Source organism: Neophocaena asiaeorientalis, unplaced genomic scaffold (assembly GCF_003031525.2).
Source record: "Neophocaena asiaeorientalis asiaeorientalis breed wild unplaced genomic scaffold, Neophocaena_asiaeorientalis_V1.1 scaffold388, whole genome shotgun sequence".
Taxonomy (NCBI): Eukaryota; Metazoa; Chordata; class Mammalia; order Artiodactyla; family Phocoenidae; genus Neophocaena; species Neophocaena asiaeorientalis.
In genome coordinates this window covers 2,570,966-2,596,867 of record NW_020172738.1, presented here as the reverse complement: position 1 = coordinate 2,596,867, position 25,902 = coordinate 2,570,966, and the positions used below count along the sequence as shown (strand labels likewise).

The window sequence follows — 25,902 nt, the reverse complement described above, 5'->3', positions numbered from 1 at the left end:
AAAGAGAAAAAAAAAAAAAAAAGAAAAAAAAAAAAAAGACCGCCCCCGAAACCCAAAAAAAAAAAAAAAAAAAAAGAAAAAAGAAAAGAAAAGAAGTAGCAAATGTTGTAAAGATAAAGATACTAAAACATGACAATTTAGTAATAAGGCGGGAGCATTCCTTATCCATCTCCATAAAACTAAATGTGGTGTATCAATTATTATACACTTTGTGTACAGATACAGGTACAGTAATAAATCTAAAACTGCCTCAGACTGACTACCTTGAAAACCTGATCCCTCTTGACAAACCCAGAGAAATTTTCTTTAATTAAAAAAAAACAAAAATCTTTCGAGTAAACTTACTTGCTAATTTGGCCTGTAATCCAGAAGGTCCAGGTTTTGATGTCTCTGACTTAGAAGACCCTGGAAGAGACAGTTTTGTTTTAGGAAGGCTAACTTTAGGGCTGAAACGAGCAGCCCAATCAAATTTTGAAGAGCCACCAGTTTTACTCTGTTCCTTTTCCCTGCTACTTCTTCTTGGACTGGGACTGGATGCTGAACGGGAACGTCTGGCCTTGTTCTGGTCTTTTCCTTGTTTCACCCTGGCACCTGGTGGAACAGTAGAGGAGGCCGAGGCTACAGCAGAAGATGAGGAGGAAGTAGAGGCAGCAGAAGAAGAATCGGTGATGGTGCTACACCCAGCTTTGGCTGAGGCGGCCGATTTTGAAGCCAGCTTGGTAGGTTTTGCAGATCTCTCTTCGGCACCAGTTGCTTCCGACACAGAACCACTCTTTATACAAGAACTCTCTGTCCTCTTTCTTTTCTGACTCCGTGAACTAGCAGTGGCCCCACTCTTCCTGGTATGAGCCTTGCTTGTTGATGGAGACTGTGCAGATTTCAGTTGTTGCTCCTGGTCTAAATGTCTCTTCTTTGACTTACTGTGTGGCTTACTTGTTTCTGAGGGAGATTCAGTATGCTGAAGTGCTCTGGGTTTCTTTGCAGAGTTAGGAGAACTGGTCCTGTTGTAGTCTGGACTAGCACTGCGTTTCACTCCTCGAGAACTGTCTTTCTTAGGCACCTGCCCCGTTTTCTGCCTTTCTGAAGTATTGGCTCTGTCTGGATCCTCTGGTTGTGGGACTATGACAGCAGATGATGAACTGCAGCTTCTAAGAGGTTAGATAAAACAAGAGTTAATATCAGCCTGCCATCGTTAAACCTGTCGTATAATACTTATTTATTAACTTCTCAAATCTGTGGAAGTAAGATTTTTTTTAAGTGAAAAAAATTTCCTGGTAAGTCCAGTAACTAAATAAACATAGGCTCGCAAACGGTTCAAAATTGAGGGATAAAAAAGGGGTGGGGGTGGGGGGAGAGTGACACTTTGGATGGTAAAATATTAGAAGATCAGGCTAATTCTCTAGCCCAAAGATTACTGACACTAACTCCCCTAATCATAAAACAAGAATTAGGATTACAAGAAAAAGAATGCTTACTTAGTAGTTCAGAACCAGTTGAAACTAGAATACCGATACTCTATTTACAAACACAACTTCATTGTCAAAGCTTAAAATAAATAAGCATTAACATATACACTTTCAAATTGAAGATTAGAGAGTTTTATATTGTAGTATCAAATATTTACAGTCACATTCCTTTCCAAAGACTCCTATCAATTAGATCTTAAGACATCACTGATCTGTGGCTCTGACAATAAAAAAACTAAGAAATACTGGATTTAAAATGGCATTTCAGATGCCTATAATGGTTTGTTAGGCAAAAGGAGAAACTCGCAGCTCTCTCATCAAGGAGGATAAAGCACTATCTGGGGTACGTTGCACTGACATCACTGCAGAGGTGATTCACTATTAATCCTAAAAGCTATACCCGGATAAGAATGAAAACATGTATCGTAACATTTTGGCATAACCTGGTACGTTTTAATATTATGCAATGATTCAAATGCAAATAATTGTGCCTTGAACGATGTATAAGCAATGTGAAGATTTACCTTTTAGAAAGGTGTCCCCTTGACAGTTCAGAAGCAGTATTAGACTGCACTTTGGGTGCCTTAGAATTAGATTTTCTACTCTCAGGAGGGCTATATCCCTTATGTTTTGCCTGCCCTAAATGTGACCTGTCAGCAGAAAACCAAAACAGAAATCTATCAGGAAAATGAGATGCAAATACAACACTGAAAGTGAAATCTTTTTTCATTAAAAAAAAAAAAAAAGCTTCCCAATTCTTCATTATTGACTCTACCCTTTCCCCAAATATTTCTGTAATTAAATTATTATTCCATCAAATAATCTGGCCAAAGAAATTACCTTTTAGAACCAACCCTCTCAATACCCAAGAGTTAAGATTTTTTTATAACCAGCTGAAGTACACCAAAAAACCAAGTCCCAGATAAAAAGGTAAAGAATTTACCACAAAATATTCCAAACACATTCAAAACAATTGCACCATTGATACATGGTTGGGTTATATTTATAATAAATCAAATCCTTATGCCAACATTGTTTTAAGAGCAAGTTTGAGGGACATGAAGAAACTGTTTTCAGTTGTTAGATGTTTAACCTCTGGCAAAGGTCACATGAGATTTACACAAGCAAAAGGAAGCACGCACGAACATATACCCAGAAAAGTTGGTGCTCCAGAGGTGAGATATTAACGGAACAGATGCAATTTATGTAATTAATGGCCAACATCCATCCTTCATGTAAGTAACATAAAAGAGCATATTCTAATGAGAATAATAAAGTTCCATTAATGCCAAAGCTGTTTACTTTGTTAAAAAGAAACTTTTAAAGGCCTTCAGTCTGAAATGATCTCAAAGGAATTCAGAAATGAGTCACTGAACGCCTTACACGATAACTCTAACTGAACATATAAGGATGCCGTACAGTTCTTAACATATCATACGTGTTCCACCATCTCTTCAAAAAGATGATCTAAGGTTTCTGGTCTCAGTATCTTTATTGTTTTCTTTCATTATTGCAGAAGAACTCAACACTGGATTCTTGAAAGAAGATATGGCATTAGCTTCTCAATGAAAGTGAATATTTCTTGGGTCCGTACTATCATTTTCATTTTTAAGGTTTTAATCCAAAGAAGAATAGTACTTTCTAAACATTTAACTAGATCAACTACTAAAAAACTATAGTAACCTATAGTCTTTTGTGTGTCGTAGTCTTTGCTTTAGTAATGATTTTTCCCCCCACGGTATATGTTATATTTTCTCTGGGTGTATCCAAGCTGAACCTTATAAGAGTTTTATATACTATGATTTAGTTTTTATTTTTCCTAGATATTCTTACATTGGCAGACCGAAATTTTGCTTTATCCCATGAGTTTCTTGTGAGAGATTTAGTTTCTAGGACTTGCTTTTGTTTTTGTTACATTTCTAGTAACAGATATGAGAGTTCTACTTTTTTTTTTAAAAAGGAATAAGATTGAGTCAATTTGCAAATCATTTCATAGTTATTTTTTAAAAAGGGAGGTAAAATGTTGTTTTCAGGTATACAATTTAATATCCACGGAATAATATTTATAAATTACATCATTCAGGTTCTCTACATTCTTATTTTTGTAAAGTTTGCCACAGATTAATCTTTTAATTGAATCAATTTCTACTTCACTTCATAATAAAATTTAAAATATTCGTTGCTGTATTCCTTGAAAATTTAAAAATCATATTAAAAGAAAACCTTATCCATTCAAAGCTAGACAACTTTGTGATAACGTTCAAGTAGTTAAATGTCAACCCTTTAAAAATAAAAACAACAGAAAAACAAAAAAAAACACCATAACATATTCCTAAGTAAGTCTCTTTGTCGACAGAAATTGACCAACACTAACCTAATGCTGATCCCACTGCAGAGGCAGCACTCCTCCTCTTCTCGACCAAATAAATTGTCCTCTGGTTTTAAAATACATCTAACTTTATAGCCACCCAAACCCACTCCTGCATTTTTCATGCCCTTACTAACACTTTCAAGGAACTTAAGAATTTAGCAGGTAAAGTCTCAATATGTATGAAAGGGGGAGGGGAGGGGAGGAAAAAGAACAGAAAAAAAACAGTATCCAATCATCTGAGAAAGTGAGGCTCACAAAACTGGCTTAAATCCCACACTTATCTAATTCTACCTTTCCTAAAATTATTTTTAAGTGTGATATTCTGAGGCCTTGTCTAAAAATTGTTTTAAATATTATGAAACACTGACCATTTATGTCCTTCTGACTATTGTTTAGCATGATCTTAATATTGATACATTTTCTGTAGAGGGTAGTAAAATACTTCCAGCTTTCTGGGAGGTACTATGTGTCACAAAAGCAGGTATAAACAACACAAACAAATGGGCATGGCTATGTTCCAACCAAATTTTTATTTACAAAAGCAGGCAGTAGGCTGGATTTGACCCATGGGTTTTCCAACCCCTGACTTACCACAAGAGGAGTAAGCAACCAGATGGTCACCATAAGTAACTATGGGCCCTCCCAAAGTGGGACTCTATTTTATCATGCCCATTTATAAATTATTAATGCTCAGATACTGTAAGGAAATCTCCATAAAATAATAATGCCCAATTAGAACAGCCAATTAGAGTATAACAGCATTCAGCACTACACGAGTCTTGATGCCTTTTAGCTCATTTTACCAACTCCCTCATTTATCAAACCTTATTGTTTAACATTAATTTTTATTAAAAAACATAATCTCTTTAAGACCTGTAAAAGTTATGTCCAGTGTAAATCAAATTTGCAAGAACAAGACAATAAAATTCATGACAAACTCTTAAGTAGCACCAGAAGGAGCCCATTTAGTGAATTACAGGCCAAGATAGTTGGGTGGGTGGATGGAGCGGGGGCACAAGTATATTCAGGAGCTTCTACATCAACCTATGGATGTTGCTGGAAAAAAAAAAAAATCTCATGCTCTGCAAAATCACCCACTAAAAATAACTGGACTAATGGTGAAAATAAGATTGGAAACAGAGCACTCAAACCTATGTTATTTTGCAGTGTGAGTACTAACAAAAATGTCATCAATTTCAATAAAAGATTAAACCTTCACTAACATTTGCACCAATAATCCCAGTTGGTCCACTCATTAGAGTTTTATTTTTGTACTTTCTCCTTTAAGTGTAAAATTTTCAAGATATTTTCTTTCAGGACCAGCTTCGACAAAATTAAAAATACAATTCTGGGCGAGACTTCCCTTTTTGACATTTTCTTTCTTTATAAATATAGGAGTAAATGGTTTTGAGCTTCCTGGGAGTGTTACCAGTGCGAAGTGTGGTAGTTCTGGAAGCCACTGAACTAGCTATTTCTTGCACTAAATGATTTCTTTAACCCATTTCTGCACTATTTCCAGGTCTTTCATAAGACTTCATAGATTACCAGTTCATATATTAACACTATAGGAAAAACTGCCTATGACCTGACACTACTTCCACATCATACCGACATCATTTTCCTATTTACCAAGTACCTGCGTGCCAACTCATGTTAAAGAAACCCAGGTTGCAAACAGCATACTATAATCAACTCTGGGTTATGGGCTTTCAACGTTAACTTGAAAGCAAGTCTCAAACACACCTCTTGCTGACTTTTAGGCAAATTGTAGTGACTGTCCCTTCTAGATACTCAAATTGTAGTGACTGTCCCTTCTAGATACTTAATTTGGTAGTTTTAAAGACTAGACTTGGTAGTATTAAAGATTAGAAACCATCTCTAGTCCAGAGGACAACTAAAAGAGGCCCAAACCTTGTAGCAAAAAGTATTCTTATTCTAATCTTAGACAAAATGAGGAAGGTGGCTAGTTACAAGGAGCTAACTAATTCCTTGTATTACAGTTCCTGGATTTTCTTTGAAATTAATATCTATGCCAGACATACAACTCAAATATATGTACATATTACCAAATATAAATAATTTGGTACTTAATTATATCTCCAAATTTGTTTGTGCATGTGTATACAGACATACAGACATTTTTATGCTCTTATATTTTATATACAGAATTATAACATTATAGCTTTGTGTTCCAAAGATTAAATGCTTTGTTTATAACACTATAAAATGCATATTATAAATAAGACCCTGATTTTCAATAATCAAAGTGGAAAGTTCACTTAAACCACTTTAAACAAAAAACTAATGTTCTCTGTAAAATATACTAGTTTCTATTTCAGTCATAAGACAGAAGCTGAGTAAGTCTGACCAATGTTCCTATGTTCAGTTATGGAGAAATGCTAGCCCAAATAATTCTGTAATTTAGAACTCCTTATTTATCTTAAAAAGCAGCGGTTTAAAAAAAAAAAAAAAACAACAGTAGTGGTTCCTCCTCTGGGGAGTATTCTGAAACAGTATGTTGGGGAACAGTGGTGCTGTTGGCATTTTTAGCAGGTAAGGACTAGAGGTAGAAGATGTCATGCAATACACAGAACCATGAGACACAGTGAAAAACTGTCTCATCACCCATATATTTCGAACAGCCTTGATAATATATGAAGACCTCATGAAAAAACTTAAAATCTGGCCATGACATAGGGGAAAAATAGGCTTATAATTTCTCAGTTTAGATTTGTTTTGCATGGTTTTCTATATACTTAAATTCTGCAGGAATGCATGGGAATCCACAAAAGACTGTATCTGTTTTTTGCAGCTTGACCAAGAGTCATGCATCATTTTGGAAAAATTTATAATGAAAATGCTGCTTACTGCATTTAAGTCTGTTGTTGCAGCTGTCACATTCAATAAATTCAAATACAGATGCAAGCATCTGAATATAGTGTCATCTTCTGTCAAGCACCCGCATTTACCTACTGAAATAATGTTATTTTGTTATCAACTGTTTTCCTTGTTTATTTTCACCTTTGTAAAATGCTTGTACATTATTATATTCATGTTTCTAAACTGTGGAGGGAGGCTTTTTATATACTTCTTAATTCAAGATACTAAAGTAGCATCAAAATAAAGATGTTTACATTATATGATACACATTATAGACTGGGAGCACTGGATCGAATAGAGTTGAGAACTACTGTGCCAAGCTACTCAATTCATACTTGCACTTACTTGGTTTCCCAACTCAAGTATATGCAAGTCACGACAGGGCACATAAATACTGACAACACACTACACTGTGTCCCGTCCTCAAAGAGGTTAGAATTCATAAAACAAAGAGATCTACCAAGTGCTACAAAGTTCACAACAAAGGGAGAAATTACTCTTAGCGGGAAAATACAGGTTTTATAGACCACATGGCATTTAAACCACACCCTGAAGAATGAAAAGCTGAGGAAAAAGAGCGTTCCGCTTAAAGCAGCATAGACAAGGGCAGAGAGGCAGCAAATTTTAAAACCCACCTGGCAAATGATATGAATTTCCCTGAGCACAGAGACACATTAGGAAACAAGGTTGGAAGGACAGGCTAGGGCTTAAATGCCTTTTGGAAAGATTTTGTTCTTAATCATAGCTTGGAGTAAGAGACTAACAACAGGGTTGGAAACATGCAAAGCCAAAATTTTTTATGTTCAACAATCTGGGTATACTGAGAAAGGGTGAGTAAACTACAATAACTTTAAGTTATTATGCAAAGAAAAAAAGGCAGAGGGACTGAAAATCAAAACCATATATATACACTAATATGTATAAAATAGATAACTAATAAGAACCTGCTGTATTTTTTTAAATAAATAAAATAAAATTCATATTTAAATAAACAAACAAACGAAAACCATGGAAAAAGATGCCCACACCCCCAAACGGAATCTCACAGCTCAATTTACTTTTGCCCCCACCTTTCACAAATAAATTAGTTGGGTGAGGGGTATAAACACTGAGATAATAAAAGTAAATTAGTGATTAGTGATAGATTAGTGATACAATACTATCTCATGAACTGCACTGGCTTTTATAAATACCTGGATAAAAATGTATTAAGATGACCACAGAGGACCTCCCTGGTGGCGCAGTGGTTAAGAATCCACCTGCAAATGCAGGGGACACGGGTTCAGTCCCTGAACCGGGAATATCCCACAGGCTGTGAAGCAACTAAGCCTGTGTGCCACAACTACTGAAGCCCGCGAGCCCTGGAGCCCACGTGCCGCAACTACAGAGCCCACGTGCTGCAACTACTAAGCCCACGTGCCACAACTACTGAGCCCACACGCCGCAACTACTGAAGCCTGCACGCTCTAGGGCCTGCATGCCACAACTACTGAGCCCATGTGCTGCAACCACCGAAGCCCACGTGCCTAGAGCCCATGTTTTAAAACCCACCTGGCAAATGATATGAATTTCCCTGAGCACAGAGACACATTAGGAAACAAGGTTGGAAGGACAGGCTAGGGCTTAAATGCCTTTTGGAAAGATTTTGTTCTTAATCATAGCTTGGAGTAAGAGACTAACAACAGGGTTGGAAACATGCAAAGCCAAAATTTTTTATGTTCAACAATCTGGGTATACTGAGAAAGGGTGAGTAAACTACAATAACTTTAAGTTATTATGCAAAGAAAAAAAGGCAGAGGGACTGAAAATCAAAACCATATATATACACTAATATGTATAAAATAGATAACTAATAAGAACCTGCTGTATTTTTTTAAATAAATAAAATAAAATTCATATTTAAATAAACAAACAAACGAAAACCATGGAAAAAGATGCCCACACCCCCAAACGGAATCTCACAGCTCAATTTACTTTTGCCCCCACCTTTCACAAATAAATTAGTTGGGTGAGGGGTATAAACACTGAGATAATAAAAGTAAATTAGTGATTAGTGATAGATTAGTGATACAATACTATCTCATGAACTGCACTGGCTTTTATAAATACCTGGATAAAAATGTATTAAGATGACCACAGAGGACCTCCCTGGTGGCGCAGTGGTTAAGAATCCACCTGCAAATGCAGGGGACACGGGTTCAGTCCCTGAACCGGGAATATCCCACAGGCTGTGAAGCAACTAAGCCTGTGTGCCACAACTACTGAAGCCCGCGAGCCCTGGAGCCCACGTGCCGCAACTACAGAGCCCACGTGCTGCAACTACTAAGCCCACGTGCCACAACTACTGAGCCCACACGCCGCAACTACTGAAGCCTGCACGCTCTAGGGCCTGCATGCCACAACTACTGAGCCCATGTGCTGCAACCACCGAAGCCCACGTGCCTAGAGCCCATGCTCCACAACAAGAGAAGCCACTGCAATGAGAAGCCCGCAGAGCGCAACGAAGAGTAGCCTAGCCCCTGATCGCCACAACTAGAGAAAGCCCGTGCGCAGCAACAAAGACCCAACGGAGCCAAAAAAAAAGAGTAAAAAATTAAAAAAAAAAAAAATCCAAAGAAACCCAAAAACACAGAATAAATAATTTTAAAGGTGTGATTATGTGATAAGCTTTATACTGATTCTTTAAAGACATTATCTAGCTTAATCCTCAAATGACACCAGAGGCAGGTATATTTCCATTTTAAAGATGTAAGAATGGAGGCTTGCCCAAAATCACCCAGCCCTTGGGCAGGAAAGGTGAGATTGAGCCCATGTATTCCAAATCCCTAAATTTGAAACACCACTGTTACATCTAGGGGCTTAGTGGTGAAAGTAAAAAGCCAGTATCTAGTTATTAAATTTTCCCTACCCATGCTGGTATTTCTGTTCCTGACTGTATATGTCAAAATAAATGGCTTAAGGCTTTGGAGATACTATAGGAGAAAAATAGAAGAAAAAAATCACGTTTTCCCTTCTGCTTCAAAAGCAATAGCCTTCCATATATGATATTGAAACTTGCTGTACAATTACTGAAGAAGCATTTGCACATATTTAGTTTTTTAGTCATACTGATACTCCAGGAAAGCATTCTGAGACTGAGAAAGCATTTGGAAGAAGTGTTATGGAACATCAGATTCCTTCAGTACTGAGGGACAGGAGAATCAGAGCAAATCGTCAGTTAAGATATGAAATAATCTATGGCAGCTGATGCCTTATAGGTTTCCAATAAGCTTACGAAGTGACTTTTGGACAAAATTTCACATTTGATGATTAAAGCAAGAAATATATAATGCAGAGAAAATTACACAACATATAAAATATTACTTTGTTGGTCCAAGAAATAATTTAACATGGATACTATTAAGAACCCAAAGCACACAACTTCTACCTAGAAAAAAGTAGCCTCTGTTCCTCTTTAGACCAAGACAACCATGCCACTGTTGAACGTAACACTGTCAATCTTGCCTCCCAGCACAAGGCCTGATGGGACAGACCAGCCTTCTGAGCATTACCAAAGCAGCCCAAAAAGTGGAAAAGCATGTGCACACGTGGTTCTTTGGGTGAAACTCAAAGTGCATAATTATGCAGTAAGATTTGCCATTACTGAAAGGAGCAAGTGACAAGTTACTGGGCCAACTCTAGTATAAATTGTTTTTTAAAGTGGTTTCAATTTAGTCCTAAGAAACAATGACGTCATTGTCACATCACACTGTCTCCCCTTAACATTCATTCTCCTCCTCCCAAAGATGAGGAAGCTTGCACTTCCATCTGACTGAGCAAAGGTCAGGATATAAAAAGAGACAGAAGGAACACCAAAAAAGGAATATTTAAAAAGGCAGGGCTTCCCTGGTGGCGCAGTGGTTAAGAATCCGCCTGCCAATGCACGGGACACAGGTTCGATCCCTGGTCCGGGAAGATCCCACATGCCGCGGAGCAACTAAGCCCATGTGCCACAACTACTGAGCCTGTGCTCTAGAGCCCACGAGCCACAACTACTGAGCCCATGTGCCACAACTACTGAAGCCCGCGCACCTAGAGCCCGTGCTCCACAACAAGAGAAGTCACCGCAATGAGAAACCCGCGCACCGCAACTAAGAGTAGCCCCCGCTCGCCACAACTAAAGAAAGCCCGCATGCAGCAATGAAGACCCAACGCAGCCAAAAATAAATAAATAAATAAATTTTAAAGATGAAAATTAAAAGGCACCCATACTGGTTAATTAAGTAGGAGAATGAAGAGAACAACACACAACTGCGTGGCCATGCTGCCCTAAGTGGAATTTAGGGAAATAAACGGTTTGTTGCAGACATGGGAGCAAGAATAAAAATTTTTAAATGGTGTTAAACAGCCTGCGATAGCTACCAGGTGCTGTCTGCAAATATTCCATCTCTCTTCTTTCTAGACACACAGTAGGATGATACTTGCCAAACCACCTGGAAGTTATGTGCAGCCGTGTAAGTTGCTCTGGTCAAGGAACGTGAGTGGAAATGGATCACTTCTGAGGGAAGCCTTGGACAGCCAGAGAGCAAGTCAGCATATTCTCTTGCCGCTACAGCAGTGATACCTGAACACCTGAATGTGCGGACACAGAGCACAGCCCGCAGGTAACGCAGGATGGACAAGTTTCCTAGTGGTTAGATTGTTATACTAATATTTAGGAGCTGTTTGTTACTGTAGCACAATCCAGGCACCTTGTCGCATAGCCCATTTAAACCAGGCCCTATTTCAACTGGCCTTCACTCCAGTCAATGACCTTTTCACAACCATTTCAGTAAAAGAAAGTCACATATCTGTGCCTAAAAATGCCAAGGAAGTAAATCTCCTAATTTCAACACTAGTATTTGCTGAACACCTACTACTTGTGAGCAAGGTAACAAGAGACACAGAAAAATGAGAAGTCAAATCCACTTTGGACGTAACTAATGATTCCACATCTCAAGTAGAGACAAATATGGCTGACACGTACCATTTTACAACTCCTTCTTCAGCCTTCAAAGCCCCATCAATGAGGTCATCACTAGAAATGTTTCTCACTTGACTTTAATAACCTACATGCCCATTTCCCCTACTGAATTGGAAACTGCCTGTGACAAAGGCTATTCTACTCTAATTTTTATAATTACCGTCTAGCATGGTGCTTACTACTATGGTGTTCTACAAATGGATGAATACAATCTTTTTTTTTTGCAGTACACGGGCCTCTCACTGTTGTGGCCTCTCCCGCTGCGGAGCACAGGCTCCGGACACGCAGGCTCAGCAGCCATGGCTCACGGGCCCAGCCACTCCGCGGCATGTGGGATCTTCCCGGACCGGGACATGAACCTGTGTCCCCTGCACCGGCAGGTGGACTCTCAACCACTGCGCCACCAGGGAAGCCCCATGAATACAATCTTATACTGAGTTTGTACTGCAAGTACATCAAGGCAGGACTCTTTAGCTCTAAAGCCAAAAACAGAGGCTTTATTAAAATAAGGCACGCATACCTCCAGAATCCAAATAGTTAAATAAGCATGTCTAGAGAAAAGAGTCAATAGAGCTCTGAAGAACTAAGGAATTGAAACTAGTCAGAACTTTAATCACACATAATCTCTAATATATTTGCTTTTCTCTGACTGTCCATCATCTTCCATAAGGCAGGAGACATGCAGTTGGCAACTTCAGATTCACATCTTCCCTGTGCTACCAGAAAGGGAAAAGCTTTCAGTTTTTTCCTGCGTGGATCACATGACCACTTCAGTCCCGTCACTGAGCTCAGAATAAATGAAGACTGCAGATTCTCCCAGTTTTGGCAAAAGGCAATGGGGAGCCAGGAGCAGAGTAAGATCACGGTGGAAAAAATTAACTACCACTCAAAATACATGGGTGAAGAACTGAGGGAAATCATTACACAAGAAGAGGGGCTAGGGCTTCCCTGGTGGCGCAGCGGTTGAGAGTCCGCCTGCCAATGCAGGGGAAACAGGTTCATGCCCCGGTCCGGGAAGATCCCACATGCCGCGGAGCGGCTGGGCCCGTGAGCCATGGCCGCTGAGCCTGCGCGTCTGGAGCGGGTGCTCCGCAACGGGAGAGGCCACAACAGTGAGAGGCCCGCATACCGCAAAAAAAAAAAAAAAAAAAAGAAGAGGGGCTAATCTCAGCTGAACAAATTAGAAGTTCAGTTCTCCTGTATCGTGGTTCAAAGGAAGATTAACAACATATGAAAACTTATTAGTACATTTACATCAAGAAGTATTCTCACTCAGATCTCACTCCTTAAACCTATTTTTCTAATGTTTAACATCTCATTACTATAGAAACACCAATAAAATGAAATCAATGCAATTTTTCCAGGTCAAATTAGCAGGAAAATGCAAAATGGAGATAACACAAATAGAATGATGAGAAAAAGCACTCTTTTTCCTAACGGTGATAAGTAAATTGGAGAAAAAAATTTATGTGAAATAAGTTGACCATAAAAAACTCGCTTTGACCAAGCAATTTCACTTCTGGGAACATATCTCTTAAGAGATGCCAAAATTGCAAACATTTAAGCATAAGCGAAAACTTTTCCCACTGCAACCATCTAACTATCCAAAAAATGAAAATTAATAGTGGAAAATGCTGCACACTGATTCAGCAAATCATGTGACCATCTGTAAACAATTACCAAAAGAATCATAATGGTAAGAGAAGATGTTTGTTAGGATACTGAGTGAAAAAAGTAGGATCCAAAAGTATTTACAGTGTTATCAGCTACATGCTAAATTGTATTTTAAAGACAGATAGGGACTTCCCTGCAGGGGGCACAGGTTCAATCACTGGTCAGGGAACTCAGATCCTCCCCCCTCCCAAAAAATAACAGATAAAGACAGATAAAAATCAAAATATTAACACAGACAATCTCGGGATGATATCTATTTTCTTTCTGTGTTTTTCTGTATCCCATCCCTTTGAAATAGTTTTTTAAGCAAAATACAAATCTATTTCTTCCTATATAATTAATGCTGGCTTAAAAAAATCCCTGCTTTGACAATGTTAACAGAAAGCTATAACCTTTAGATTTCATAAAATTTTATTACTCAGTAATAAATAATTATCAAAACTTTGCAGACAAATTTTGTACTGGGTAGGGAAGGTGGGGTGGATTGAATTCAAGCATTTCCTCACACCATTAAAAAAACATTGACAGATTACAATAAAATGTAAAAATGGAACCATAAAAGAACTGAGAAGAAAATTTTATTCTGGGTATGGAGAAGGCAAAGGAAGAAAAGAAACAAAGAGCTGACAGACTTGACTATCTAAATTTAAAATCTACTATAAATTAAAACAAACCAGAACAAGTAATAAAACTAGCAAAAAATACTTGCCCATGTCATTAGGTTGATACCCTTCCCATAAAGGGTTCTAATAAAAGAGCAAGCATCTCCAAAATTAAAACAAAGGACACTAATAGACAACTCATAAAATAAGTAAAAATGGCCAATATGTGGGGAAGATCTTCAACTCTGAAGTAACCAAAGAAATGGTAACTTTAACCAAAGGAACCCTTTTTTCCACAAACTCTGATTAAAAATGGTGTGCTGGGGCTTCCCTGGTGGCACAGTGGTTGAGAGTCCACCTGTAAAAAAAAAAAAAAAAAATGGTGTGCTGTACTGACTAGGATTTGGCGAAATAGGCATTCTCACAAAGTATTAGTAGGAGTATAAACTGGTTTAATCAAAAAAGGAAAAAAGATAAAGTGGTTCAATCTTTCTGAAACACAATTTAGCATTCTGTTAAAAGTCTTCAAAATATGCATATCCAAAGTGGTTCAATCTTTCTGAAACACAATTTAGCATTCTGTTAAAAGTCTTCAAAATATTCATATCCTTAGGTCCTATGAACCCATTTCAGGAATTTGACTTGATAAAATCAGAATAATACTCAAATGTGATAGGCACAGCAGTAATATATTTTACAGAAAAAAACTGGGGTGGGGGGGAGAATGGGACTAGAGGCCCTAATTTATATCATGGGCTTTCATATCAAGGAAAATCATGGAGTAGAAATACTAACCATCATTATCTTTCCGTGGATGGATTGAATTTATCTTAATTCTTTTATTTTCCTGAAGCATCCCAATTTTCTTTTCTCAACATGCTGTGTTTTTATAACAAAAACAATGTAGAAGAAACCTTCACTACAGTAATGTCAACCAAAGTTGCTATAATATTGAATTCAATCCCACCGCTGACATTTGAGAAAAAAAAGAAAAAGCACATGATACAATGAAAATGCTACTGCATGGCAAAGAGAGAGGGAGAGCCTACAAATACCTGTGCTAGAAGTGGGAAAGACTAGGTAGTATCCCTGAGAACAAGCCCACAGACAAGCAGTGGAGGTGAGTGATTTCCTAAAGAAGAAAAGGAGAACAGAAAAGAGAGGAACAAAGCAACGATAACCCAAAAAATTATGGAAGAAAGGAAAAGATAAAAACAATAGATGAGGAGGGAGATAATCTAGCTCAATTATGGACAGAGATGAAGGATAGGTGAAAAAGAATAGAGGGAATAATAAGGAGAAAATAACTATATCCCAAATATCCAACTTTCTTTTATCCTAAAGGTGAACTAAAACTTTTCTTCTTTTAAAAAAAAAAAAAGTAAGTGAGCTTGATTTAGGAAAAGGGCAGGAGTGGTCACAGGAAGGAAGCTACACATAGAAGACAACTTAACGCAAGTTCGGGAGGAAACGGAGTGATTCAAAAATGAATGAATTAAAAAATTCTAGGAGGGAAAAACTGCTCCTTAAATTCTAAACTGAATGAGTTAATACTCTTCAATTCTAAGTACTTCATACCCTCCTCTAAGTCCTTCTTCATCATTTGGATCAAGTGGTTTGTGCAGTAAAAACAGTTTGGCACAATGAAAGGAATCACCGACTTGCAAGTCAAGAGGTCAGGAATCAAGTCCTGACTCTACATACCAGCCACGTAAAGCTGAGCAAGCTACCACATTTAGAAAACAGGGGCTACATACTTAGCACACAGAGTTTCTGTGAGTCTCAAATTGAAAGAATATGTATAAAAAATGGCTTAACTAAAAATACTCCACCAGTGCTGTTGTAGTAGGTGCTGTTATTTATTACCACTATTTGAATCACTGTATTACTATGAATACATTCACAAGACCAAAGCCACTATTTTTTGGAAACAAAAGCCACAATAACAGCGCTTTACTTATAGGAAATCTAAGCAACAGAAGTTAGATTAAAAGAATAAAAATACAGTTGTAATTGCTCTTTCCCAATTAACCCCAATCCACTCACTCCCCAAAATGACTGGAGAGGTTTCTCAGAGGTTAGATAATTGTTAGCATAGTACACTCTACTGGGGCTTCAAAAATCAGTCTGGGGAAAAAAAAAAAAAAAAAAAAAAAAAAAAAAAAAAAAAAAAAAAAATCAGTCTGGGGTTTGATGAAAAGGTCCCTTCCAGCTCTGAGACTGTATCACAAACAAAAGAATCAAGCTGTCTAAAATGGCAAAATGAAATTCAGATGTGCAAATATCTTCTAATTTGCATTCTTAGCCAAACTGATAAGACTTTTTGGCTAAAGTTCTAAATTTCTATGCCCTGATCATAATTATACTTATCCACATAAAAATAGGGAAAATCTATATATTCAAAGTTATTACTAAATTATGGTATTAACCACACACAATTGAACATGAAGACTTTAAAAGTCCTGTTTTTAAACAATTTTTAAAGACAGAGGAAACAACACATATGATACTAGGTTTTAAAAAAGTGAATAGGCCCTCTTTTGTGTACTACTTTTGTGGGGAAATGTTTTTTAAAGACATGTAAAAGTTGAAATCATGAGAGCCGAAATGGGGCCACATTACTGAAAGGGAGGAGAGATTAAAGCTATAAAAACCCTAATTATACCTTGCTTTGTATTCTTTGGTGTGTTTCTCCATTCGAAACACGCTTTGAAATTTTATTATTTTCCTTCACAACTGAGCATATCATCGATTGTCTTAAAGCACATGAACTTCAGGGAAACATCTGCCATTCTACAAATCTGACTGAGTTCCATCCTGATTACAACTTTTAAGCCAATGCATTTTAATAACTAGTATTAACCATGTCCATTTGTTTTCCACTCATATTGTTAAATACATAATATAATAAAACATTTAAATAATTTTACAACATTATCCCTGACATGTAGAAAAGATAATGGTGCTGAAACGTCACTGTGGATTTAGAAGTAATATACTGTGTGACAGTGCAAAATGTTTGTCGATCATATGCAAGGGTCTAAATATAACCTGAGGATTAATATGTACAAAACTGTAACTGTTCGAAAGGTGTGCGTAACTTAGGTGCACATGCGTGCACATGTATACACACATACATGCCTTAAAAAAAAAGAGCAACTAAGGAGGAATAGGCCAGTGTTAACAGTGACTACAAGTGGACTGTGAAACTGTGATGCTTTTCTTCATACTTTTCTATATTTTCCAAATTCTGTAAAATATGTAACATTTTTATAATGGGGGAGTGATTTTTCTAATCAACAGCATAAATAAAGTTAAGTGTGGCTGCTCCCAAAGAACAATCTAAATGTAAAAAAGCAAAAAAATCTAGAACAGAACTCTGTACTAAGCACTGCTCTCAGTTTAACATGTTAACAATACTGAAGTTAACTAGTAACCCTATGAAACAGATACCCCCACTGTGTGGACTAAAAAATTGAGGTTTCCTGAAAGATATAACAAAGTACACATAGCTATTTAAAGGCAGAGGCAGAAATTGCACACGAAGCTGTCCTAGTCCAAAGTCCAAACGTTTAACCAATTAAAGCACCTGACATGAACAAGAAGTATTTCAATATCTTCTTTACATTTGACATTTACCATTTTTTTTATAATTTAGTAGACAATATACATGGTAATATCTCAAAATGTTGCATCAGGTAATCTTATTAGAGTTTAGCCATAATCTATTATAATCTAACCATGATTAGTCCATGGACTGAAAATTAGGCTCAAGTAATTCTGAGTATTTTATGCATAAAATGACAGTTCTTAGCTAAATCAGACACGAAATCTTGCATTCAAGAGAATGTATCGATTGTTCACACTACCTCCTATACAACGACTCCAACTAAAAAGATCAGCTCAACACCACACGCTGAGAATCGATGCGCTAACACAAGTCAGACAGACTTGCCAGCCTGTCAGTGTCCACGTGTTGTCAAAAAGTAAGATGGGGAGAAAACTCAAAAAGCTAGCTATCAAAACTCAAGATCTTAAAACAAAGAAGCTTCCTTTCAATAAGGTAAATAAATCAAGTCACAACATACATAAAGGAAGGGATCACAAAGGGTTGAAATTACCATTTAAATTACCATTTAATTACCATTAAATACATACCTTCCTCCTATCGAGTCGTCTTGTGGTTGGGCCCCGGCAGTGTTCCTCTGTGAACGTCGCAGTGACCCCCCTGGATTGTTATTAGGCCGGTTGGACATTGGCACCTCTCTCTTGAAGGGACATACCCTTTCTAGACACTACCATTCACTAAAAGGGGGAAAAAAAGGAGAAAAAATAAAATGTCAACTATACATAGTACAACACCAGAAACAAATGAGGGGCACCAAAGACGAAGGGGAAATGTAAACAATTTGATTGCACAGCCTGCACCAATGCTGCAGTGTCTTATTAAACCGTGAAGTCTGGCTGATTACTGTGTTATAAAGTGTCAGGAATATATCAAATTCAAGGCCTGAGGTCCAGAATCCCGCACATAGAATTAACTCACATTTCTCATGGAACGCCCAAGAAATCCCCAATTCAAAAAAACAGAGCACAAGTAGAAATCTGTTTCCACATCTAGTACTACATGGTAAAGGGCACTGCACCTAAAGTCAGAACACCTTGGCTCAAGTCCTGTGATTGAATGGGTAACTAAAGGAGTCTGCCTTTGTACAAACCATAACCTCTAGCCTCAGATTCCTCAGGCACAGAATAAAAGCAACAAGCAACATACACCATGCTTACTTCACAGCACTGCTGTGAACAAATGAAATAACGAATACAAAGGAAATGGTAAAACTATAATGTCTTAATGGAGTAACAAGGAAAAAGCAGCTCAAGGACAGTAAATTGAGAAATGGTCCTAGATCTCCTGGATTTCAACATCAGCTGTGCTGACTGTGACTCTGGACAAGAAGCTTGACCTCTAGATTTTGTTTACCTCTTCTGTAAAATCGGTATATTATCTACCTCATGGAGATGTTAGCAACAAGAAATGGTGAACACCATTCATAAGCTTAACAATTTAGTTCAAAACACAGTTATTAATTAATTTGAACTTATCTTTCTGTAAGAAATTGTTATACAGGAAAAAATGCTGACACTCAAAGAAAATGAGTTTAACTGACAAAACAGGTCAATATTACTATCACAGAAAGAAAGAATTGCGATTTTTATAAATCAAATCTGACACAATTTTTCTTAAGCCTCCAGTCAAATTCCAGGTAGAGTTCTTTAATTACTTCTATTGATTGGGGAGGGAACAGAAGGAACGATCATATGACATTACAGAAACTTGTGCCAAAAAGAAATGTAAATTAACCATAACTAAATCTATTACTGGATTTTAAGAGAGTCCATGCAATGTAACAGGAAACTGGGTTTTCTTTTGAGTTACATGTTGACCCAATTCAGTAGAAAAGGACTGTTTCTTTCTGTCACACATGCCCACATCACCAATTAATATACCAAATAAACTCAGTCAGAAAGTTCAAATTACTAATATAATTACTCTCAATTTTAGAAAGAAAAAAAGAGGAAATACTATATAAACATTAAAAGAGAAAGAGGAAGGTTCAGTTTACATGTACTGATGGAAAGAAAGATCTCTCCAAGATATGCTTTGGGAAAAACAGTATAATTCCCATCTATGTGTACACATATATTTAAAAGGTTTGCATACGTATCTTTATATAGTATTTGCTCGTTAAAAATTGGTGGCAATAAATTCATACAACAGACACTGTTAACAACCCGCCCCCCACGCGCCTTATCACCAGTTTCGCTTTCCATGGTTTCAGTTACCTACCTGCAACCCTGGTACAAAAATATTAAATTGAAAATTCCAAAAATAAATAATTCATAAGTTTTAAATTGTACAACATTCCTTGTAGCTGGTGAAATCTCATGCCATCCCTCTCTGTCCCGCTCAGGATGTGAATCATCCCTCTGCCCAATGTATCTACTATATACGCTCCCCACCAATTAGTATATGAAAAAACATAGTATATACAGGATTTGGTATTATCCACGGTTTCAGGCATCACTGGGGAGCTTGAAACGTATCCTCTGTAGATGGTACTGACTAACTTTGAGAAAGAGGACTGGGGGTCTGAAGTCTGAAACGAAAGGAGTCATTTTTGTTACTTATCCTTTGAAAGCAGTAAGGTAGGTCACTGGATTACAAATGCTGGGCTCTGGAGTTAAATGGCCTCTCACTGAGTTCAAATCTTAACTCCTATACTAACAAAATGTATGACCTCGTACATAAAGTCCTCTGTGCTTCAGTCTATCGAATGGGGATAAAGAACTTATCCTATAGAGTAGCTGTGAGCATTAAATGAGAAGATCCATACAAACCACTTAACACAGTGCCTATCACATTGCAAGGGCTCAGTACACACCAACTATTATTATTACTATAAACATTTATTCAGAATAAAAAAATACTTGTAATAAAATTATGTTGGCAGAAACTGCCATAAAACCCACGGGTCAACATGAGTCTTAAACTTCTAGCAATATCGTTTCAAAAGTGAATTTTGGGGCTTCCCTGGTGGCGCAGTGGTTGAGAGTCCGCCTGCCGATGCAGGGGACACGGGTTCGTGCCCCGGTCCGGGAAGATCCCACATGTCGCGGAGCAGCTGGGCCCGTGAGCCACGGCCACTGAGCCTACGTGTCTAGAGCCTGTGCTCCGCGACGGGAGAGGCCACAGCAGTGAGGGGCCCGCGTACCGCAAAAAAAAAAAAAAAAAAAGTGAATTTTGCTACAAAGAAAACACAGTGTTCTTAATTAAGGGTGAGCATCACAATCACCTGAGAAGCTTTGTCAAAAAATGAATGCCTGACCTCTGCCCTCAGAGATTCTGATTCTGTGGGTGCAGAAATTGGACATACATTTTGAAAGGACTCTCCTGGTTGTACTGATCTAAAGAACAATTGTATCCCATTCAAGAACTAAATAAAAAGACCAATCTATTTCAGAATTCATCCAACAAGTTTTACTACTTCAAACACCATCTCAATGTCATCTTGCTTGGACGCTAAACAGTATGGACACAAGAGAATAGCATGATACTGTTCCTTTCACTTTAAAAAGCAAAGAATACTATTATTAAACAGGGTTAGGAGATCTGGGCTTCCCTAGTGGTGCAGTGGTTAAGAACCCTCCTGCCAGGGGACTTCCCTGGCGGTCCAGTGGTTAAGCCTCTGCCTTCCAATGCAGGGGGCGCGGGTTCAATTCCTGGTCAGGGAGCTAAGATCCCACATGCCTCGAGGCCAAAAAACCAAAAAAAAAAAAGAATCCTCCTGCCAATGCAGGGAACACGGGTTTGAGCCCTGGTCTGGGAAGATCCCACATGCCGTGGAGCAACTAAGCCCGTGCATCACAACTACTGAGCGTGTGCTCTAGAGCCCGCGAACCACAACTACTTAAGCCCACGCGCCTAGAGCCCGTGCTCGGCAAAAAGAGAAGCCACCACAATGAGAAGCCCGCCCACCCCAACGAAGAGTAGCTCCCGCTCACCGCAACTAGAGAAAGCCCGCTCGCAACAACGGAAACCCAAAGCAGCCAAAAATAAATAAATTAAATAAATAAATTTATATAAAAATTATAAAAAAGGGTTAGGAGATCTCACCTGCCCACTTCCTGCTATTAAATGCCTACTGTATGTCATAGGGTGTTAAGTGATTCAAATGAATATAAGTCACACTGGTTAATTTGACCTATAGCTAGCAAAGTAACCTTAATAATGCTCCCAACACCTTCAGAGCTTGTCAACCAGCACCAGGTGGTTCATGGATCAATTCTTGGAATTGAAGAGAGGAAAAGTGGCAAATAAGACACTTATTTATCAAAGTGCTACCTGCTTTTAAAGCATAAATTGAACTTTAAGGAACATGGCCGGACTCTGTAAAACTTTGGAGTCTGAATTGCCCACAAGTAAATATAAGAGTCACATATAATACACATAGGATCTCCCCCCAACGCCCCTACCCGGTGTCAACAAATCCAGAGACAGAAGGGACCCTTGGGGGTGATCAAGTTCAAGCCCTTACATTACAGACAATTCCAAATGAAGCAAGATCAAAGTCATCTGATAAGGAACTCGTCCTCTGAACCCTGATATGGAGAAGACCTATCACCTCCAGAGATCACCATTACCTCAAATTCACAAAATTTAACTCCTCTTTTGACTCCAGATAAGAGCCTAAAAATCACCATGCAATGATTTCCTTCTTGTTATGTGGATATTCCATGCTGTCTTCACCAATTAGTACACCTACCATATTTTATTAATTAAATTTTAAAACATACAAGTGAGTTATAAAAACTCACTTGTATGTGTTTTAATAATAAAAAAATACATTACTATAAATTGTTTTGATAAACTGAAATGAATATGAACTCAAAGATTCCATCTTAATAGGTATCTCACAATGTTGAAACTAGAAGGTTTAAGTCCAGTCTATTAATAACCCTATCAAGTCCTGAAATATACTACTCTTCTAACCATGGATATATGCCTTCGTTTCAGTGGAAACAATCATCGATATTTTTCACATGAAACCGCTGACGTTAATTCCTAAAGCACTGAAATAAAAGAGATGGCATATATGACTCTGAATTCAATAGAAAAAGCACAGAAACACTGACACATTCAAGACGGAAAGCGAACTCACAGAACAGATTGACATTTACCAGAGGCAGGATAGGGGGTGGGTCAAATGGGCAAAGCAAGTCAAAAGGTACAAACTTCCAGTTGTAAAAGAAATAAGTCTTATTACTATGGGGATGTCATGTACAGCATGGAGATTAAAAGTTAATACTACTGTATTGCATGTTTGAAAGTTGCTACGAAAACACATCTTAAAAAAAAAACTTCTGTATGTATGGTGACAGATGTTAACCAGACTTAGTGTTACTGATCATTTTGCAATATATACAAATATCAAATCACTGTTGTGCTCCTGAAACTAATATGATGGTGGATGTCAATTATACCTCAATTAAAAAAAAACTACTTGCCCTGAAAACAAACTCATGATAACTTTGTTCACAGCTCTAAGCATCAACAAACTTGCTCACTGATCAGGTTAAATGGCACATGAATTTTATGTGAAAACGTATTTACCTCTTCAGGCAAACAATTTCTTCAGGAAAAAAAGAAATGCATATTAATCTACATTTTAAAATTCATTTTCAAAGTTTTATAAGAAGGACATTCTTTCTAGGAAACTTCAACTGCAAACATTCTGGAAATTGATTTTTCCTTTAATTTCTCAACTCAGAATCAGAAGAGAGGTTAAGGCTAGGGAAAAAAATTAACTTTAGGATTCTTCCCAGTCAAATGGCCAAAAGTATGAAATGAAAACAAAGGTTATCATTTGTGCAAAGTTTTTTTTCACATGAAGGAAGCTGGATAGACTGGAGAACATATCTCCAATTTAGTGACCAAGAGCAGTCATGAACAGTCCCAAACCAAGCTAATACATTTCTATTATCTATTATTTGATAGGCAACTCTAAAAACTGAAGGAAAGTTGCATTATTTTCACAGTAAAGATAACATTTTTCTAAAAATCTAACTTCCCAACGCAGTATCTGTAGCAAGTTTTCAGAAGTGACATTTAATGGGAATCTTATTTATCCATTGTGTCCCCCCCGCCCCTTTCCCGCCAATTTCTTATGGCTTCTATTTAGATGTGGTCCTCCAAAGAGACTTGGTTTGGCTTCAGACTGTAAAACTGGAGTTTAATAGCAACAGTAATAAACACAATTTCCATAACACTTTATTCATATGTTTATTCTAATAAGCAAAATTTAAATGTGCCAATGGGCCTTTATTAACCATGTTGTTTACTATTCCTACTTTACAAACAAGGAAACTGAAGTGTTACAAAATTAAGTTGCCTGCATGCAACAAGTAACAGCATCCAGACCTGCAGGCTGCAAGCAATAGCAGATGTAAACAACTGCATACACCAGATCAAAAAAGGATGTGACCACATCTTAGGAGAAAGGACAGGAAGTTAAACGTACCAGGGGCAGTATTAAACAACTCTACAATGAAATGGAATGCAAGTCACTCTTGCTTATAACAGGAATCATTCTTGCTTAAGTAAACATGGCAAGGACTTCAAACACGACTGTCTTTAAAATGGGAATGAATATCCTTTAAGCTTCCCTAAGAGCAAGGGATTGAGATATAGAGGCAAATAAAACAATCCCTGCTCACAAGGAGCTTACTGCTCTATATCCCCACACTAGACTAAATCCTGGCTCTGCTACTTAATAAAAATGAGACATATACAATACTTTACACCTTCATCTGTTTCTCCATTAAACTAGAGATAACACTATTAATTTAGGGTTTGGGTACTACAGACAACATATATTAAGGCTCTTGGAACGGTGCCAGACGCATACAGCAGTCATTTAATGAGTGCCTATTAGCACAATTAAATGACTGGTGAATCTGGGGAAGAAAGGGGGGTTCATCAAGTCTACATCAAGTCCAACATCTTGAAAGGAAAGGAATTAGGGAGGAAAAAAATGACCCCCAAAATTCTATAAAACCATTTAGGGCAGTTTATATTTCACTTTGATTTAGGAAGGAGGTGAAAAAAACAAAAACAAAAAAACACTAGTTAGCATGTATAGTATAGTTACAAGTCAAATGTCAAACTCTTAGTAGTTGTATCTGTTATACAACAGTGCAACCTGGTTCATGAACCTTTAATGAACAAAGCATTAGTTTAGAAAGCTAAACATTAGTCTGCATTAGGGAAATGGACAGAAATGTATTGTCTTTCTTCCAGTTAATCAGAAAAGTTCCGAAGAGAAAAAATAAGAGTAAGAGCCACTGAGTACAGGGGAAAGAGCTAGCTTATCTGAGAACGGGGTCTCTGGCATTTAATTCAATTTAGGGGCAATGAAACCATTCCAATGTCATTTTGGGATGTTGTGCAACATGTAAAAATAGTATTTCCAAATTATATTTTCCAAAATTATATTTTTTGTAACACTAGAAAAGAACATTTACTGGCAAAAATACAGGTTTTAAAGCGAATATTAAAATAAAATGATTATGGGTAATGTTTATTTTGTGCTTACCATGTCCCTGGCAAAGTGCCTCTTCGTTTAATTTTCACAACCTTACAAAATTGGTAGGACAAGAAATAACCTTCCTTTAGAGAAACTGTGGCACACAGTAAGTTGTAATAACCCTAAGGCTGCTGTTACAAGGCCAGCACTCAAACACAGGTTTGACCTAAAGTCCACGCTTTTTATGACTATACTATATGACTGAACAAATGAAGAAAAAATAATTCTACGTTTCCCTTTTTTAAAAAGTCAAAACACTAAGAGAACATGACACTGCAAGCTAGGAAGGATATCTAGAAGGTCCTAATCCTTTTATATTTCCTTGAGATAATCAGTTTAACTGAACAATCCTTAAATGAGTAATAATCATAAAACATGCTAAATGATATGAGAAGTAATATCAAAGGTAATACTGTAAATAAAAACAACAAAAAAAAGGTAACTTAATTTCATCCTCAGCAGGTTGAAAAGGTCCAGTTTAAAAGGTTAGAGGACTTCCCTGGTGGCACAGTGGTTAAGAATCCGCCTGCCAATGCAGAGGACACGAGTTCGAGCCCTGGTCCTGGAAGATCCCACATGCCGCGGAGCAACTAAGCCGCACGGAACAACTAAGCCCGCGCGCCCCAACTACTGAGCCTGCGTTCTAAAGCCTGTGAGCCACAGCTACTGAGCCCGCGTGCTGCAACTACTGTAGCCCGCGTGCCTACAGCCCGTGCTCCGCAACAAGTGAAACAACCACAATGAGAAGCCTACGCACCGCAAA

The 25,902-nt window shown here is 37.7% G+C and overlaps 1 protein-coding gene across 14 annotated transcripts in view; it reads right to left on the bottom strand.

The window, feature by feature from the left end:
- TRIP12 (thyroid hormone receptor interactor 12) overlaps positions 1 to 25,902 on the bottom strand; it is a 151,667-nt gene that overhangs the window by 92,771 nt on the left and 32,994 nt on the right. For 7 of the 14 annotated variants that reach the window (XM_024740622.1, XM_024740624.1, XM_024740627.1 and 4 more), the window contains exons 2-4: positions 18,154 to 18,300; positions 1,991 to 2,116; positions 346 to 1,148 (exon numbers count right to left, since the gene is read on the bottom strand). In XM_024740622.1, coding sequence (XP_024596390.1) covers positions 346 to 1,148; positions 1,991 to 2,116; positions 18,154 to 18,251 — 1,027 coding nt within the window. In that variant the 5' untranslated portion in view covers positions 18,252 to 18,300. The remainder of the gene's footprint in view (positions 1 to 345; positions 1,149 to 1,990; positions 2,117 to 18,153; positions 18,301 to 25,902) is intronic. The other 7 variants (XM_024740631.1, XM_024740632.1, XM_024740633.1 and 4 more) reach the window with 2 other exon arrangements.